At 43.8% G+C, this 18444-nt stretch overlaps 1 protein-coding gene across 1 annotated transcript in view; it reads right to left on the bottom strand.

Annotated features, from left to right (window-relative positions):
- Positions 1-1804: 1804 nt before the first annotated feature.
- Positions 1805-18444, bottom strand: part of LOC115130298 (rho GTPase-activating protein 21) — a 62892-nt gene continuing 46252 nt past the window's right edge. Inside the window, 17 exon segments of the mRNA XM_029661293.2 lie at positions 1805-4665; positions 5334-5365; positions 7563-7668; positions 7791-7832; positions 7959-8084; positions 8207-8296; positions 8377-8450; positions 9961-10039; positions 10212-10370; positions 10551-10693; positions 10878-11026; positions 11148-11212; positions 11766-12065; positions 12526-12648; positions 13545-13578; positions 15797-15890; positions 16110-16256. Of these exon segments, the coding sequence (XP_029517153.2) occupies positions 2992-4665; positions 5334-5365; positions 7563-7668; positions 7791-7832; positions 7959-8084; positions 8207-8296; positions 8377-8450; positions 9961-10039; positions 10212-10370; positions 10551-10693; positions 10878-11026; positions 11148-11212; positions 11766-12065; positions 12526-12648; positions 13545-13578; positions 15797-15890; positions 16110-16256 (3437 nt within the window). The 3' untranslated portion in view covers positions 1805-2991.

Raw genomic sequence — 18444 nt, 5'->3', positions numbered from 1 at the left:
ATTCAAAAGTTCTCTTCATCCAGTACCTTTGGTCCAGGGCCTTGCACAGACCTTTGTGCTTAAACTTAACAGGTACCCCAATTTTCTTTTTTCCAGACTCGTTGAGCAATTACAAGGGGGGGGAGCAGCACAATCTAATGAGTGAAGTATTTTGCACAACTACTTTGAACTGAAATAAATGCTGCACCTTAATGACCAACACAATTCCAGTCAAAATAGAGCCACACAGCTAGTCTGTATGGCTATAACTATCAAACAGAGGGATGGTTCCAGTTTCTTTCCCACAAGGAATTTTAGAAACACTTAATGTTTTGTGTAGGCTGGCATGATAACATGTAAATCTCTCGGACAAGGGGACTTCTTTCTATCAAAGAAATTCCACAAATTAACTTAAAGCACTCCTGTTAATTGAAATGCATTCCAGGTGACTACCTCTAATGCCAAAAGTGAGCAAAGGGTGTCTTAACCCCCCCCCCCAAAAAAAAAGTGAACTACTTGATTCCACATTTTATTTCATAGTTTGTCTTTGCTATTCTACAACGTAATAAAATAAACCCTGGAATGGGAGGTGTAAACTTTTGACTCGTACTGTATATAGGTTTATAGCTCTGACTTCATTAGATATGTACCTCAATTTTGTTGGAGTGAAAGTAGATTTAGTTGAGCAAAAAAACGTTTTGTGAGAATTACAGGAGGGGCATTTACCCCGAAGTTAACCTATACAGTGCCTTAAGTATTTACATCCTGAATTGACAATGTATTAAGTGTTCTCACCCATCTACAACCAATACCCCATAATGACAGTGAAAACGTTTAATACAACTGTTGTGGTTACCATATCTGGCAACTGAGTTAGGAAGGAGATACCATTCAAAGTGTAATTAACCACCATACTCAATGTCTGCTTTTTATTTTATTGCCCTTTGCGAGGCTTTGGCATACCTCCCTGGTCTGTGTTTGAAATTCACTGCCCAACTGAGGGACCGTACAGATGTCTGTACTCAACATGTTTTTTGAATGACTATTGTTGCACACAGTGATTCCATGTGACTTGAGTAAAAATTTGCTTACTTAGGCTTGACATGACAAAGGGATAGAATACTTGACTCAAGACACTTCAGCTTTTCATTTGTCAAAAAACAATTCCACTTTGCAGGATATTGTGTGCAGGCCAGTGACAAAGAAATCTTCATTTAATACATTTTAAATTCAGGCTGTAACACAATGTGGATAAAGTCAAAAGGGTGTGAATACTTTAAAAACCACCAGGGAGACTGGAAGGGCAAATGATCTGGTAGAGCCCCATCTGTGCACATGCCGGCTTTGTGGTGGTTGAGGTTGGACTGCAATACTGACGAAACACAGCAGCTGCTAATGCCATACTAATTGCTCCTTAGTTGACTCCTTGAGTAGCAAGCTCAAGGCTCATACTACTTTTCATCACTTGCAATATTAGAAATATCAGCGAAGCTCCCCCAAACAAATCATATTAGCCAGCACTTCACTTTTCACCATCTATATCAGTGGACCATTTAATGGCTCGATTCAACCCATAGCGCTGTAGCGAGATCTAAACTCAAAGGTTATTTCTGATTGAGCCGACATACTGTGAATGCAGTTGCCACGAACACAGGAACATTTCCTTTAAATGTATATTGCGCTGTAGCACAGGTCTTCAGCGCCACAGATGAAATTAGCCCAAATCAACTGATCTAATCTAAACATTAAAGGTTGCACGTGATAGTGCTCCATTGGCTCTCCTTTGCAAATCAGGAAAACTAAGTCTCAAGAAAAACAACCTGGACAGATGAAAATAGTGATTTATTTCCAGTGTTTCTTGAGGGTGTTGCACCCTTGTTTCGCTGCACACAGGCAAGATATTCACTGTCCAGGAAGCATTGTTTCATGCAGTTCTCAGAGATGAACATTTCTCCATAAGTAACCATGCTTTTTTTACTGCACTTGAAAAATACAAAGAAAAAAAAATATATACATGAAATATATACATTGAATTATGAACTTAATATGTAAAATTCACATGTAGCGAATAAAAAAAGCGAGGACCCAAAAAAACAAGACTGGAATGCCTTGGAAATGGAAGCTTGGATTTTTGCACGATGTTACTTTTTTAAAACAGTAAAATAGTGTATCTGTGATACAATTAAGTAATTAAACAAAATATTGTGTTTACAAGTGTGGAATAAAACATGGCACCCAATCTATTCACAGAAATCAATTCAAGAGGCACTTTTTCTTTAATGAAGAATCAAACATTACTAAAGATTTGAAAAAATGTGGACTTGAATTGTACAGAGGGTTCAGTTTAGCAACTGTACCAAGCATCTATCATACATTGCACTACATTAGACTTATTTGATTAAAAACAACTATAATTCTGTCCCTCAAGCAAATATCTGTCTGCTATGATGCACTGTAAAAAATAACTTCCCCACAGTACACAGCACAGAAAGCAGCCCTCGGAAATATGAGCATACAGATGAGAAACAATTTCTAACAAGCAACTGTGTTAGTCAACATAATTAAGAATATACATTGAAAATATCTACCTCTTGTAGAATTAGATATGTATTCCTTAGTAATACTCAAGTTAATGCACCACAGTCCAGGCTTTCACGTCCCATTGATTTGTGTGCTGTCGATCACACAAAACCACCTATGAATGTTCTTGTCACATTCTTCTATGACTGGGGTTTGAGCACAAGGATGGAAGTGAATTTTTTTCATGTCTGTCCCAGTATAAGACACCAAGTCAACTAAAGCGATTACACATGAAAAAACCTTATCTTCACTCCAGTTACATTTCTTATGAGCCTATACACATATGTACAGTAGATATATAAAATATATATTTTGTGAAAAAAAAAAAGAAAAGTGCAGTAACCCTTGCTAAGGTATCTAAATACATACGTAAACCCGTTCTCTCTTTCTCTCATGCACTCACTCTCGTACACTCAACACACCCTTGCTGTTTCATAGATACTGATAGAATCGCGAGCGGACAACTTGTGCTCCTGATAGTTTGTGTGGGTGCGCGTCGTCAGCCGCCAGGTTGAGGCTGGCTTTGTTTCTGCCTTGCGGCCCACCTCCGTTCACTTGCTCCCCCACCATGGGCTGAAGGCATGGGGAGCCAGAGGGAGAGGGTCTCTCTGGAGTGGTACCCTGGGCTTGTGCCCTGTTTCCCTCGGGGACAACTTTGGGTGGGCTGTCCATGCTGAACTCTGACACTCCGGCCCGACAGCGCTCGCGGGCAATCCAGTCCCGAATGGAGAAGTCCTGAGAGGAGCACTTTGGCTTGAGGCGGTCCATGGCTGACAGCTCAGCCGCCTGGTCCACCCCGCCTTGCTCCCTCCAGTCGTTGATGACGGCCAGTTCTGCAAAGTCCCGCTGGCCCCCCATGGTGTGCCTACGACGGATGTTTTTCTTCTTGCTGCGCGTCTCCGGGGAAGACTGGCTCTTCTGGGCACCCAGGCCAAACATGTCATCAGCAGATGTGCGCAGACGGAACTTGAGCCTTTCTGTGATATTGAGGCGCAAGGCAGGCTCGGGAGGGCGCTCCGACTCACTGCGGGAGGAAGAGTTGAGGCTGCTGGTAGACTGCCCCTTCTTCATCACCTCCAAGACACGAGACAGTCGTGTTGACTCCGACCTGCCCTCGACACGTTCCCCGCTGCCAGTCCCACCCTCTACTGATGACTCGCTATCTGTCTTCTGTCGCAGGGACCGCCTCCTGGAGAGTGTGTCACACTCAATCAGCCTGTGGGAGGGAAAGAGGCGACGGGGTTCCAGTTTAGGAGTCGTCTTCCCGTCAGCTGCTGCAGGATCAGGCTTTTCTGGCCCATGCCCAGTCTGGTTCGGCACTAAGACAGGCATGATTTGGACATTGCCGCCTCCCGTAGCAAACACAGGGAAGTCGCTTTCGCTGTCAGTCTCCATGGGCCGGCCTTCACTGATAAGCTCGCTGCGCTCGTCATCTGCCTCGTCCCCACCCTGAACCTCTGGACTGAGTGCGCTAGAGTCTGCTGCAGTCAGGAAGGTGATGGACGAGGTGGTGGAATAGTCCGAGGTGATGGAGCTCACCTCTGCCCCAGCTGACGCCCCAGCCACCGATAGATCAGGAGCAGCAGCCCCTGACACCCACTTCTTAGGTCGTGCCCTAGGCATGGAAGCCCCAGAGCTCATGGTGCCCAGATCAGAAGTGGGCTCATCCAGATGGGACGGGGTGTCCGAAAAAGAGGGCTTTCCAAGCTGAGCTGTGTGGTAACTGAGTCTGGGGGAGCCAGAGTTTTTGAGTGAGGGGGCAGGTGAGGACTGCCTTGACAAGGGCTTTTCCCTTAAAAAGAAAGAGTTCCTGTGCTCCTTTTTGCCTTTGGGCGTGAGCTCAATACCTCTTCCATTCTCCTCTCCTGTTTTTGCTTGCTCTTTTGCTTCAGGGCTGACACTGATCCCTTGCTCCACCTCCAGGCCTCTGTGATTCTGCTTCTGGCCAGGGAGCTCCTTCTTAGGGAACACTGAGTCTATGTCATCATCAGAGCTGCTAAGCTGCGGCTTGTCCTTGGGCTTCTTTCTTTTGCGGTTGGCTGCAGCAAAGATCGAGGAGACCAGGTGCTCGCGGCTGCACTGGTCCTTCCCGGACCCCCAGGAACCCTATAGAGAGGGAGAGAAACAAGTCAGAACTTGTACCACAGAAACCCCCCTTGCGAGAACAACACACAGAAAAACCCTCTAACCCCTGCCTGAGTTCTTGGCCAACCAGTACTGCACCTGTTCCTCTGAAAATGCCACAAACCAAAAGGGTGGACAGAGAGTAGGAACATTAGTGACAGGAGGACAACTACAACTGAACCATGCAAGCCTTTCAGCAACAACAGAAGCAGTAACAGCAGCGCACTAAAGCAGCCCCAGCAAGGGAAGCTTGATGTTCTGCATGAACTCATGTGTTCTGAGTCAAAGCTGAGAGAAGCAGCCAGATGACAGCAGTGCAGTAATGATAAGCACCAGTTCCTGCATTGTCTATGGTGTGAGTGATCATTTTGTTGAAGACAAATGTCCAAGAAAGGATCGGACAGACTTGTGAAGTTAGGACCCAACATAGTTTGATATTTGACATGAAAGGCTGTGTTTATACTGTTGCTTGTTTGTTTTGTTAGTGTTCAGTATTCACAGACGAAACTCCACCTGGCCTACTGTCACACATGTGGGAATCAGTGCTTTGATCTAGCCTGGTGATCTGACCTTTGTTCTGCTCACCAACCAATTATTTCCTCCCTACACTACATTAAGCTGGAGAGAGCAGACACTGGGCACACACTCACCTTCGATTTAGCAGAGTCACTAGTGGGTGAATCTGTAAGAAACAGGGAGAGGAGAGAGGAACATGTTAGATTATCCATCAATTATTCAAAACAATATGTGGGACAACCAGACAAGACAACATCCACGAGAGTGCAATATGAAAAAGCCAGTGAGAGAGAGAAGAAACAGAGAGAATCATGACGAGGGTAGTAAACACAGATAAGACACTGTGCTTGATGTCGAGAACCTGGCAGGTAAGTGGACAGAAGGATGACAGAAACATGAGGTGGTAAGCCATGCAGTGAGCACTATGTTACACTCAGATCCACATCCACCCGGGTGGGGTGTTATTTCATGGAAACAGAAACCTCAGTACATGCAAAACTGAAAGTCATTCTGGATAAAAGATAAGTAGCAATGAGCACAGAAGATGCTAGGGTCAAGTAAGTCCTTACAACTTTTCTAAAACAATAATACCCAAATCTATCAGGATACTGAGTGAAACTGTGGTAATGGCAAAAAATATCCAAGGTGCATTTCACAACAGCAGGCCAATGAGACAATGAAATATGTAATATGCCATGTAGGAAGTCAATGGATTCCCTCTGTATGGTCTACGCTATATAGCAAACCAAAGCCTCCAATTACTGATCAAAAGAGCTCTAGCACAATCTCTTGTTTTTGCCTGAATTGATGGTCAAATGACAAACCTAGCACATCTGACTAGTGATGAATGTTACTTCATTGAGGAGACTTTAACATGTATTTACTCTTGTATTACCATAATAACTATTGACTCAAACAAATAGGATTATGGTTCTAAGAAAGAGTAGTGTAATGATGTGTGAAAAGTCTTATGGCTTCAGTTAGAAGCTAACAAAAAGAGAGTATATTCAGTCTAGTTGAGCCGAGAGGGGGATGGACTGAATGAAAAGTACGGCGGCATATATTGCCATGACAACAGTGAAGACAACCATGGAATGAACCATGAGGCTAAGACATGAGAGGGGGGTCACAGAGGGGCTAGCTATGAACAGAGAGGACACTACATGAAAAAGAATGCCAGCGAGGAAAAGATTTATCCAATGCTGCCTAGTTGATCTTGTATTGATCTTTGACTGACTATATATATATTTTTTTACATAGCCAAGCCCCCCTACACACCCCTTGAAAACAGATGGTGGCACAGTATGCAAGTGCACATTGACTGGGTAGGTAGAAACCTGGGGACCATACCATGCTATCTCTCCTGTTGCGAGAAGCTTGCGAGACAGTGAGGAGAGACAGTGGAGAGCCTTTCAGACAGTATCACCGGTCTGTGTTAGGTATACTCAGATACAAAACGGACACCACCGGATGTCCAGTACCATATGGCCGCTGCTCTGCTTCCCTTTCACATTTTCTTTGTCAAACGGTTTCATCATGTTTTTCTTACGACGGTTTTCTCGAGCTTACAAGAAACGAGGGTTTCTGCAGACCAGACAGCTACACTGGGGGCAACAATCCTCCTTCTTCCTACAGTTCCAGCTGTCCATCACGGACATTAGAGAGGCCATCAGTGACATCATGGTGTGATAGACTCCTCCCACCTGGCCTGTGTCAAGATCAGTATGTGTGAATGCTGGGAAATCCTTTAGGACACCCGACAGAGCGGCACTAGAGACAGAGGGATCAGAGTTCACCTGTTGCTTTTTTTTCTCGTGTAGTCTTTGGGAGAGAACATGCCGTGTTAGTGTAACAGTAGGCAGGATTAATCACAGGAGGAGAGGAAAAACCGACAGCCCAGTGGAGTTTGAATAAAAACACTAAAGATGGAGGGATTGTAAAAGAAAGTTAAAGAACCTCATTTTGAGGCAAAGAAATTTTGCTTAAAATTGGAAACCAAGGAAGGAAAATCTAAAAGAAAGCTAAATGTACAGATCAGAAAAATTATTTTGCCCCTTCTCCTTTGCGTCATGGAAAAGAGTCAAGAATAATTTGCCCTCGCAAACCAACACAGTCTTTTTGAGTCATGACGAGGCATGGACATTTCGCACTTATGGTACAGCAAATGAGGCAAAGAAGGATCTCTTAGGAAGAAAGCAGCACTATCCATCAACACTCGACACCAGACAATTACGCTGAACCTCGCACGCTCCTAGACTAAAAGACATTGGTCTCACCAGCGACAGACACAGTGGTTAACAGGGAAAAGTAGTAAAAGGTTGACCCACCACCACAGAGTCGGTCTGGTCCAGGGAACACGTTACCTGAGACTTCCCCCTGCGTGGAGGCCGTGCGGCCGATGTTGTTGAGCAGGTGGTCGATGTTGGGCACAGGCTGAGACTCCACCGCATTCTCATATCGGGACAATGTCTGAAACGAACAGTCAGGCAACAGGGTGAACACTCTACAAGTTTAATTAAAAAAAATAATCATAGCAAATAGGGCAGGAATAACAGAAGTCGCATTGAGGGCAGCAATGTGCCTGTACCCACCACTGGCTCCCCATTGCCTTCCTCTGTGAAAAACCAGTTGTACTAGAAGGGAGCAAAAGAAAGGGAGCTTTATCTTTAGGGGATTCACAATCACTTTTTGGTTTGATATGCAGATTATGCACAAACAGTCCACTTGTGTCTGCAATTAAGGTGTTAAGTGGGACTCACATGCTGAATGAGAGTCTCTACGATCTTGTACTGGTCGGGCATGTGGGTGACCATGTGGGTCATGTTGTCCTCTGAAGTGCGCACCAGAGTGGGACCAAACACGATGGCCAGGTTCCTAGGTTCCATCTAACACACAGGATAGTTAGGAACACACACGCACGCTTTACACATACCCTCACTACATCACAGGTTCTCTAAGTTGAAAGTGAGGACTGCCAGCCACTATTCAAGATGGAAATTTACAATACCTTATTTTTATCAGAGTTGTCAGCCACTGTTTTCAGATGAGCCGAGAGGAACTTGAGGGTCTCATAGTGATGATCTGGCAACTCGTGAAGCTGCAGTGAGAAGTAGGTTAAGTATAAGTCACCATGCAATAATGTCAGTTAAATTCACAATGAATGTCACATGAACCCACCATCCTCTTCAACAATTTCAGTCTTTCCACTGGGTCCACTGTCCTGTTGGCCTCTATGAAGTCCGCATACTTCTCTACAGGGCATAAATGAAACGGACGTTGGTTTTTTACAGAAGACGACAAAGGGTTTTGGTGTTATGAAAGTGAACACTAAACAGAATGTAATTTAAGTGTAGGTTTCACACTCAGCCACTAGGTGGCATAGTGACCCCTTAATCAGTCCTGGGGACCCCAAGGGGTGCACTACACAGCTGATTCAAATAATCAAAGCTTGATGAGTTCATTATTTGAATCAGCTGTGTAAAGACCCTTGGGGTCCCCAGGACCAAGTTTGGGAAACATTCCCTTTTTGGACACTGTGTTAACAACCCTCCAGGCAAGCTTCAATGCCATACAACTCTCCTTCCGTGGCCTCCAATTGCTCTTAAATACAAGTAAAACTAAATGCATGCTCTTCAACCGATCGCTACCTGCACCTACCCGCCTGTCCAACATCACTACTCTGGACGGCTCTGACTTAGAATACGTGGACAACTACAAATACTTAGGTGTCTGGTTAGACTGTAAACTCTCCTTCCAGACCCATATCAAACATCTCCAATCCAAAGTTAAATCTAGAATTGGCTTCCTATTTCGCAACAAAGCATCCTTCACTCATGCTGCCAAACATACCCTTGTAAAATTGACCATCCTACCAATCCTCGACTTTGGCGATGTCATTTACAAAATAGCCTCCAATACCCTACTCAACAAATTGGATGCAGTCTATCACAGTGCAATCCGTTTTGTCACCAAAGCCCCATATACTACCCACCATTGCGACCTGTACGCTCTCGTTGGCTGGCCTCGCTTCATACTCGTCGCCAAACCCACTGGCTCCATGTCATCTACAAGACCCTGCTAGGTAAAGTCCCCCTTATCTCAGCTCGCTGGTCACCATAGCATCTCCCACCTGTAGCACACGCTCCAGCAGGTATATCTCTCTAGTCACCCCCAAAACCAATTCTTTCTTTGGCCGCCTCTCCTTCCAGTTCTCTGCTGCCAATGACTGGAACGAACTACAAAAATCTCTTAAATTGGAAACACTTATCTCCCTCACTAGCTTTAAGCACCAACTGTCAGAGCATCTTACAGATTACTGCACCTGTACATAGCCCACCTATAATTTAGCCCAAACAACTACCTCTTTCCCAACTGTATTTAATTTATTTATTTATTTTGCTCCTTTGCACCCCATTATTTTTATTTCTACTTTGCACATTCTTCCATTGCAAAACTACCATTCCAGTGTTTTACTTGCTATATTGTATTTACTTTGCCACCATGGCCTTTTTTGCCTTTACCTCCCTTCTCACCTAATTTGCTCACATTGTATATAGACTTGTTTTTTTTACTGTATTATTGACTGTATGTTTGTTTTACTCCATGTGTAACTCTGTGTTGTTGTATGTGTCGAACTGCTTTGCTTTATCTTGGCCAGGTCGCAATTGTAAATGAGAACTTGTTCTCAACTTGCTTACCTGGTTAAATAAAGGTGAAATAAATAAATAAAAAAAATTGGTGGGACTACTTGAATATTCTTACCGTTGGTGAACAAAGGCTCTGGAAGTTTCCGGAAAAAGGATTTAAGTAAACTGCTGATCACATTCAGATCCCTCCATTTCTGTCAAAGGCAGGTAAAAAAAAGGAAAGGGACTTTAGACGAGATAAGAAAAGATGGAAAAGCTGAGGGAAGAGAGGAGTGACAAAAAGAGAGCCTATATAAAGAGGATGGGCCAAAGACAACTGGAGAGAGGGAGTGAAAGTGGCATCATGTGCTGGGTTGAGTCACTCACGTCATCCTGGATGTCAATGTCGTTCATGCCTTTGTTGTTGAGCTCCTCCTGCATGTTGGAGATGGCTGCGTTGTTCCCTGGGACTCTGTAGATCCCCGTGTACTCCAGCCCCCTCTCCTCCACTAGGTTACAGCACACCTCCACAATGAGGGGAACAAACTACACCACACACACACACACACACGGACTCATCAATTACCGTGGCAGCACCCTCAGAAAGGTGTGTGACAGTGTTGAGAAGGAACTTCCTTATAAACCATTCCAATAAACATGAATGAAACAATGAACAAAAAGAGGAGATGGAGAGAATACGTAGTGTAGGTGTGAGTTGAATCTCACCCTGTTGGTGACAGCTGGGGGGCAGTCGTCCAGCCTCACCCCGAAAGTGATGCCTGGAGAAGGCTTCCTCTCAAAGGGCTTCCTCATCAGCCCTGGGATACCTTTCCTCCACGTCCCCTTGTCCTTGGGTGGACTGGTGTCGTCTGAAGGGTTAACACACAAAACATGAGGAGAGTCTCACACGAGCACCAACACACACTGTACAGTATATATGGAGCAAAAAGCAATGGAATATTCAACGCCATTCTCAAAATCAAACAAGACCTTCACAATACTCAAGTAAATGAGTTGAGAGCGAAGCGAACATTTGAATCCTCTGGCTCTTACCTTTGTGCATGTTTTTCCTCTCCTGCTCTGCTTTGGGTAAGTGTGGACTCAGAGATTTGGTCTCCCCCTTCCCTCCTAGTAGCGTCTGTCTGATGCTCAGCGACTGGCGTGACGGTTTGGGCGACGGTTCGTTCTTACTGCCTGTCGGGCTGGGTCATACACAAACAAAACATTTTGATGTCTGACGTCCAATAGGAGCCGTCCACACAGGTCTCAATCTCCCTCTGTACTGCAGAGACTTCCTCCCTCTCTGTGGTCCGCCCTGCTTACCTCATCAACGTGTTGTACTCCTTGATCTTTCGGCTGATGAGGTCACGGCTGGTAAAGGCTGCGTTCTAAGACATGAAAAAAGGCAGAAGACAGCAGAAAATGTTAACTCATCAGATGCAATATGACTCCCCTCCCCTTTGCATAACCCACTTCTATCAGTTGGCATAGGTAAAGCCAAAGAAATATACAATAGTACTATACATTTACATTTAAGTCATTTAGCAGACGCTCTTATCCAGAGCGACTTACAAATTGGGTGTAATAGTGGTCTTAAATGGAGGGGAAAGAAGACCTTCCCTTCTAATAGAGGGGAGGTAAGTCCGGTGGTAAAGTTAGCCTATTTTAAGGTAGACCAGGGACGGGTCATGTGTGTTTATTTATTATGTGACCTAGGACCTGTAGCCAATCACTGTTAGCTGATCCTTATCAAGGGAGGGTTAGTGACAAAGTATACTTGATCTACATTTGTGTAATTAATGAATTATTGGCCATCCATGAGGTTGACCTTGTGTTTTCTACCAACACAGAAAGGGTTTGATATCACTTTGCCACACATTTCTGTCAATCCTGGAGAACTTGATAGGAATTAATCTCCTGTATGGTGTGTGTGTGTTTCACCTCCTCGTCCAGGTTGCTGTTCTCCTGTATGACTCTGATCCAGGCCAGCATATCTTCTCTGTCCTCTGCCTGGAACAGGTACTCACAGTCCGACGTGGTCAGCCGCAGCACGTTCTTGCGTTTCGTGTCGCTGTAGGAGATGTCAATCAGACAGGCCTTGATGCTGATTGGCTGTGGCTCGTCCTCCACCTGGGAGTTGGCATGAGACTGTCCCTCCTTTTTGTCCTTATATAGGCAGAGGAAGTGTCCTCGCAGCACTGCGTACATCTGTTTCCAGGGGCGCATTCCCCCACCAACACGCTGCAGAGAGAGAGAGGAAAGGCACAAACAATGATATTACTTAACGACAAGTATGAGAAACACATAAAACAGCAGTGAGGTAGACAGGCACTGAGAAAGACATGGTCCTCTCTTATAATTTGACACTGGCATTGCAAATTAAGTATCTCCACATCCTTGATGCATCTCATCTAAAATGGTTCTCCAAGGAAGTATGGAGCTGTCATCGTGTCCAGTGTAACCCACTAGAGGGAGGAGTCATTTCATCAAGGAAGACATGACAGAGTCAGGAATCTCAAACACATTTAGGTCAAAGCCAAACTGGTCTGACAAGTGCAATGCACACAAAAACCAACATTACTATACTAAATATCTACCAGAGGAACAGGATTACCCACCACTCTTTCTAAACCATGTCACAGATATAACTGACTGTCTTGACCCCTTTGTGTGTGGAGTGTGGATAGCACTGTACACACACCTTACTCTTGTCCGTGTTGATCTGTCGGAAGTGGAGCATGCCCTCCTTGGAAGCATCACTGAAGATATCTGATGAGGAATCTCTCCTGGATCCGGAATCTTCTGAAGACCTGTCCACCGTCGCCTTTAACACAACAAACACATGAGTTACCTCTACAATCTCATACATACACAATACTGCAACATGGTGTACAGTGCTTGGCTTTGTAAGCTGCTAATCAGTCTGCCTCTGGGGCCAGTCAGTCTGCCTCTGGGGCCAGTCAGTCTGCCTCTGGGGCCAGTCAGTCTGCCTCTGGGGCCAGTCAGTCTGCCTCTGGGGCCAGTCAGTCTGCCTCTGGGGCCAGTCAGTCTGCCTCTGGGGCCAGTCAGCAAGTTGGATAATGAGGACGGATCATGTGGACTCCCTCCAATGAACAGTTTGCTGATTGGATGACCCTTGCCTGACTTCTATTATACGGCCCCAGAATCCGACATTATGCTCCATTCCAGTGAGCAGACAGACAGAAATAGCGAGGTTGGCATCCAGGCTGGGTCTTTAGAGCTCATTTGGTTTTATAGTCTCACTCATTATCCATTTTACAACCGCTACTGACTAACATCAATGCTAGCGGTTCAGAGGAGTGACTATCTTCAGGCTGTGAACCTTTGGGCAGGATATGCAGGTAAAACAAACTATAATGATGCAGTTGAGTCTGATAGCCAGTAGGCACATCATTTCTGTGGAAAGTGACCAGAGGGTTTTGTCCAAACTCCCCATTACAGTTTGTTGTTATGTGGGTTGATATTGGGTAATACTTTATCTGGATAGTCTGTAGAGCATCTACAGATGTACTATCAGTAACATTTCAACTAACTATCTACTAACCCTAGCTCCAACCCTAACCCTTATTCTTAACCCAAGTGTATCCTTAGCAAGCAGTTGTTGATAGTATGACCTGCTGTAGAGCATCTACAAATGGAAAATCTGGACTATCCAAGTGTAACCTAATATTGATATTACTGTGTTGAGGTTGGACTCACCTTCCTAAGGCCCTTTAGACCAGGTATTTGCCTCCTAGAAGGAACATAGAAATATGAAAATAGAAAGATTAATCACAAGTTAGTCTAACGAAATTGACTAAAATGTACAGTGCCTATAGAAATTATACACCCCCTTCACATTTTGTTGCGTTCAAAGTGGGATTTAAATAGATTTAATTGCTATTTTTTGTCATTGACCTACACAAAATACTCCATAGTGTCAAAGTGAAAAGAAAATGACAATTTCTTTCTCAAAATTAATTTTTTATAACAAAAATATTGTCTTTGCATAACTATTCACCCCTAAGCCTACATTTGTTCAGAAGTACATTTCGGCTTAACAAATCACATAAGTTATATTTGAAAGATTTTACTGAGTTACAGTTCATATAAGGAAATCAGTCAATTGAAATAAATTCATTAGGCCCTAATCTATGGATTTCACATGACTGAAAATACAGATATGCATCTGTTGGTCACAGATCCCTTTAAAAAAAAGGTAGGGGCGTGGGTCAGAAAACCAGTCAGTTTCTGGTGTGACCACCATTTGCCTCATGCAGCGCGACACATCTCCTTCACATAGAGTTGATCAGGCTGTCGATTGTGGCCCGTGGAATGTTGTCCCACTCCTTTTCATTGGCTGTGCGAAGTTTATGGATATTGGGGGGGAACTGGAACACGCTGTCGTACACGTCGATCCAGAGCATCCCAAACAGGATCAATGGGTGACATATCTGGTGAGTATGCAGGCCATTTTCAGCTTCCAGGAATTGTGTACAGATCCTGGCGACATGGGGCCGTGCATTATCATGCTGAAACATGAGGTGAGGCGGTGGACGATTGGTACGACAAAGGCCTCAGGATCTTGTCACGGTATCTCTGTGCATTCAAATTGCCATCAATAAAATTCGTTGTCCATGGCTTATGCCCGCCAATACCATAACCCCACCGCCACCATGGGGTACTCTGTTCACAACATTGACTTAAGCAAACTGATCGCCCACACAACCCCATACACATGGTCTACGGTTGTGAGGCCAGTTGGATGTACTACCAAATTCTTTGTAACGACAGATGCGGCTTATAGTGGAGAAATTAACATTACATGCTCTGGCAACAGCTCTGGTAAACATTCCTGCGGTCAGCATGCCAATTGCATGCTCACTCAAAGTTTGAGACATCTGTGGTATTGTGTTGTGTGACAAAACTGCACATCTAATAGTGGCCTTTTACTGTCTCCAGCACAAGGTACACCTGTGTAATGATCATGCTGTTTAATCAGCTTCTTGATATGCCACACTGGGATATTTTATTTCAGTTCATGAAACATTCCAGGACAGGAATGAAACTGCTTAGGGATGTCACTATGAAGACATTGTTGATTTTAAAACAGCTACTGAGTTCAAAGGCTGTGATGGGAGAAAACTGAGGAAGGATCATCAACAATGTAGTGACTCGGCAAAGAAATACACTTTTTGGCCTAAATGCAAAGCCTTATGTTTGGGGCAAATCCAACACAACACATGCCTCCTTATTTTCAAGCATTGTGGTGACTGCATCATGGTATGGGTTATGCTTGACATAGGCAAAGACTGGGGAGTTTTCAAGACGAAAAGAAACGGGATGGAGCTAAGCACAGGCAAAATCCTAGAGGACAACCTGCTTCAGTCTGTTTTACACCAGACACTGCGAGAGGAATTCCCCTTTCAGCAAGACAATAACCTACAACACAAAGCCAAATCAACACTGGAGTTGCTTACCAAGACAGTGAATGTTCCTGAGTGGCCAAGTTACAATTTTTGACTTAAATCTGCTTGAAATTCTACGACAAGACTTGAATATAACTGTCTAGTCATGATTCCCAACACCTCGAACAGAAGAATTTTGAAAAGAAAAAACGGGCAAATATTGCACAATACAGGTGTGCAAAGCTCTTATGAGACTTACCCAAGAAGACTCACAGCTGTATTCGCTGCCAAAGGTGATTCTAACATGTATTGACTCAGGTGGGTGAATACTAATCTAATAATGGTATATTAGGGTTTTATTTTTCATTCATTTTTACCAAATGTTAGAATTCTTCTCGCACTGACAGAGTATTTTGTGTAGATCGTTGACAATTACATTAAAACATGTTAAAAATGTTTTTTAAATCTCCCTTTATTTTCTTCACAATATATTTTGTTTCAAGGGGGGTGTACACTATACATAACATTGCACTGGCCCACCGTTTCAGACCAAATTACACTCACCCTTCCCTGTAGTTATCCAGACCTTCATCGTAGGATTTGGACCTCTCCGTTTTGGTACCAGAATCCGATTCAATCGCTGTGAGTCGAAGAGAATCTTTCAAAATAAAAGCCAAATGATTATCAAACAAGAAATAAGCCAAAGAACAAACTTTTAATAGGAATGTCCTAGCTCAAGGCTGTAGGTGTCCTAAGCTTGTTTGTGGATCAAGTATTCAAATTCAGCCATCAACTCATTCTAACACACTATTCTTAAAGCATGCATATCGTTGCTGACAGTACCTGCACAGTTAGTTAAAAAAGGGGGTAACCTTACCGTGGTCATGTGACCGCTGTCGTCGAATAAGAGGAGATGGAGAGGTAGGGCTGGGTGGTATGGTGGTGACGATTGGAGTAACAGATATTACAGCTGAAGCGGGAATGTGACTGGTGTCATGATCAATACTTGGACTGGAAGGCTCATCTGGAAACGAAGTGAGGAAAACCAAAGTTAAACAAGGGGGGACACTATTCCTGTTCTACATTATAAATCAAGTAGAAGTAGGCTGTCTGATACTTGACATCACTCTAATTAACTCTACTGTGGCACAAAGACAGTCAAGTATTAGTGCTCAGGACTGAGTGAAACTCATTCTGAACCAGTCTACGCTATCTCCGTTTGAGGCTAATTTACAGACGGCAATAAAACACAAATGCCCTGATGGCGAAATATAGGCATACACAGCTAAACACAAGTCTGGTTATGAGATAACATGACACATTCAGAGACAGCCAGGCTTATTCATGGGGCCAGCATGGCCACTAGAGATAACCCAGTCCCCACACCTGCCACAATCAACAAACACACAGGAAGGGAAAGTGAGCTGCCGTTTCATCACCGTTGTCAGTCTGATCAGGTAAGCAGATATAACCAAGGTGCAGGCTACACCCAGGCAAGTCATAACGTTACAGAGTACAGTGAGTAACCCTGCCTTTGCCAAACTGTCCCAGGCACCAGGTGACGCAAGGTACAGGATGGAAGTGTCTGGCAATGATAAGGAGAGTGCCAGGAATACTAGCAGGGCACACAGAAATGTATCACTACCAAAAGCATTTAATTAAAATGCATTTGTACATTTACATCATTTAGCAGACGTTCTTATCCAGAGCGACAGAGGCAGATTTAGGGTTAAGAGCCTTGCTCAAGGGCACAGACAGATTTTTTCACTTAGTTGGTTTGGGCATTCGAACCAAAGACCTTTCCGTTACTGGCCCAATGCTCTTAACCGCTAGGCTACCTGCTGTCAAAAACAAAGTGCTTCACAGATGTATCTGTATCATCCGTATAATATTCTTGTATAACTCTCTGTTAACTGGTTCAACCCAAACCAGAGTACAATCAGCCAAATATTTTGTGTGTCAGCCAAATATTTTATTAGAAGGAAAATAAAACATAAACCTGAGTAATGCGAAAGCTTACATTCCTATGTGTGCCTAAGCAAAACATTTCACATTTAATAGCGCACATTAACATGAAACATCTGACCTGTTTCTTCGGCTGCAGAGATTGTTACAGTGAAATTCCCCAACATAACCTCACAGATCGTTCCCATGATACGGCTGCCAAATCGGGACAGATGTTCCCTATTTCATGTGTTTGTGAAAACAGCAACAAACAGCGTTGTTCGACACATGTACTTGAAACGCCTTGCGTTGTCAGTTCAAGCCATCAAGTTTAAAATGGAACAGCTGTCGAAATGTAAGACTACCCAAAACAGAGCATTACGGCTGTGAGTGATGGAGCAAACATTGTTGCTCAGCTAATACTATACATTATAAACTGGGTGGTTCGAGCTGAAGGCTGATTGGCTCAAAGTCATGGTATATCAGACCACGGGTATAGCAAAACATTTCTTTTTAATGCTATAATTACGTTGGTAACCAGTTTATAATAGCAACAAGGCACCTCGGGGGTTTGTGGTATATGGTCAATATACCACGGCTAAGGGCGGTATCCAGGCACTCCGCATTGCGTTGTGCGTAACAGCCTTTCGCCGTGGTATATTGACCATATACCCCACCCCCACGGGCCTTATTGCTTAAATATAGCATGCAACCGCTACACAGGTGGGCTGCTGATTTATGCATGAGGCAGACCGAAGCTTATGAGGTGCTGTGAGTGTTTGATTGTGTCTAGGTGTGTGTGGGAGAGAGTATGTAAAGGAGGTGTGTGTGTGTGTGTGTAAGAGGATATTATTAACCCATGTGGGCTGGTGTCTGAGTAAAAGGTGCCCTGATTGGTGGATGATGGCTCATGTCATGTCAATGAAACCATTAAAACTATTGGCACGTAAACCCAGAGCACATCAAATCTAGCTTAAAAAACACCACCATCAAATACATGATAATAAGTCTACCACAAAAACACCATCAAATACATGATAATAAGTCTACCACAAAAACACCATCAAATACATGATAATAAGTCTACCAAAAAAACACACCATCAAATACATGATAATAAGTCTACCACAAAAACACCATCAAATACATGATAATAAGTCTACCAAAAAAACACACCATCAAATACATGATAATAAGTCTACCAAAAAAACACACCATCAAATACATGATAATAAGTCTACCACAAAAACACCATCAAATACATGATA

The sequence above is a fragment of the Oncorhynchus nerka genome, linkage group LG6 (genome assembly GCF_034236695.1).
Source record: "Oncorhynchus nerka isolate Pitt River linkage group LG6, Oner_Uvic_2.0, whole genome shotgun sequence".
Taxonomy (NCBI): domain Eukaryota; kingdom Metazoa; phylum Chordata; class Actinopteri; order Salmoniformes; family Salmonidae; genus Oncorhynchus; species Oncorhynchus nerka.
This window is presented reverse-complemented; position numbering and strand designations above follow the sequence as displayed.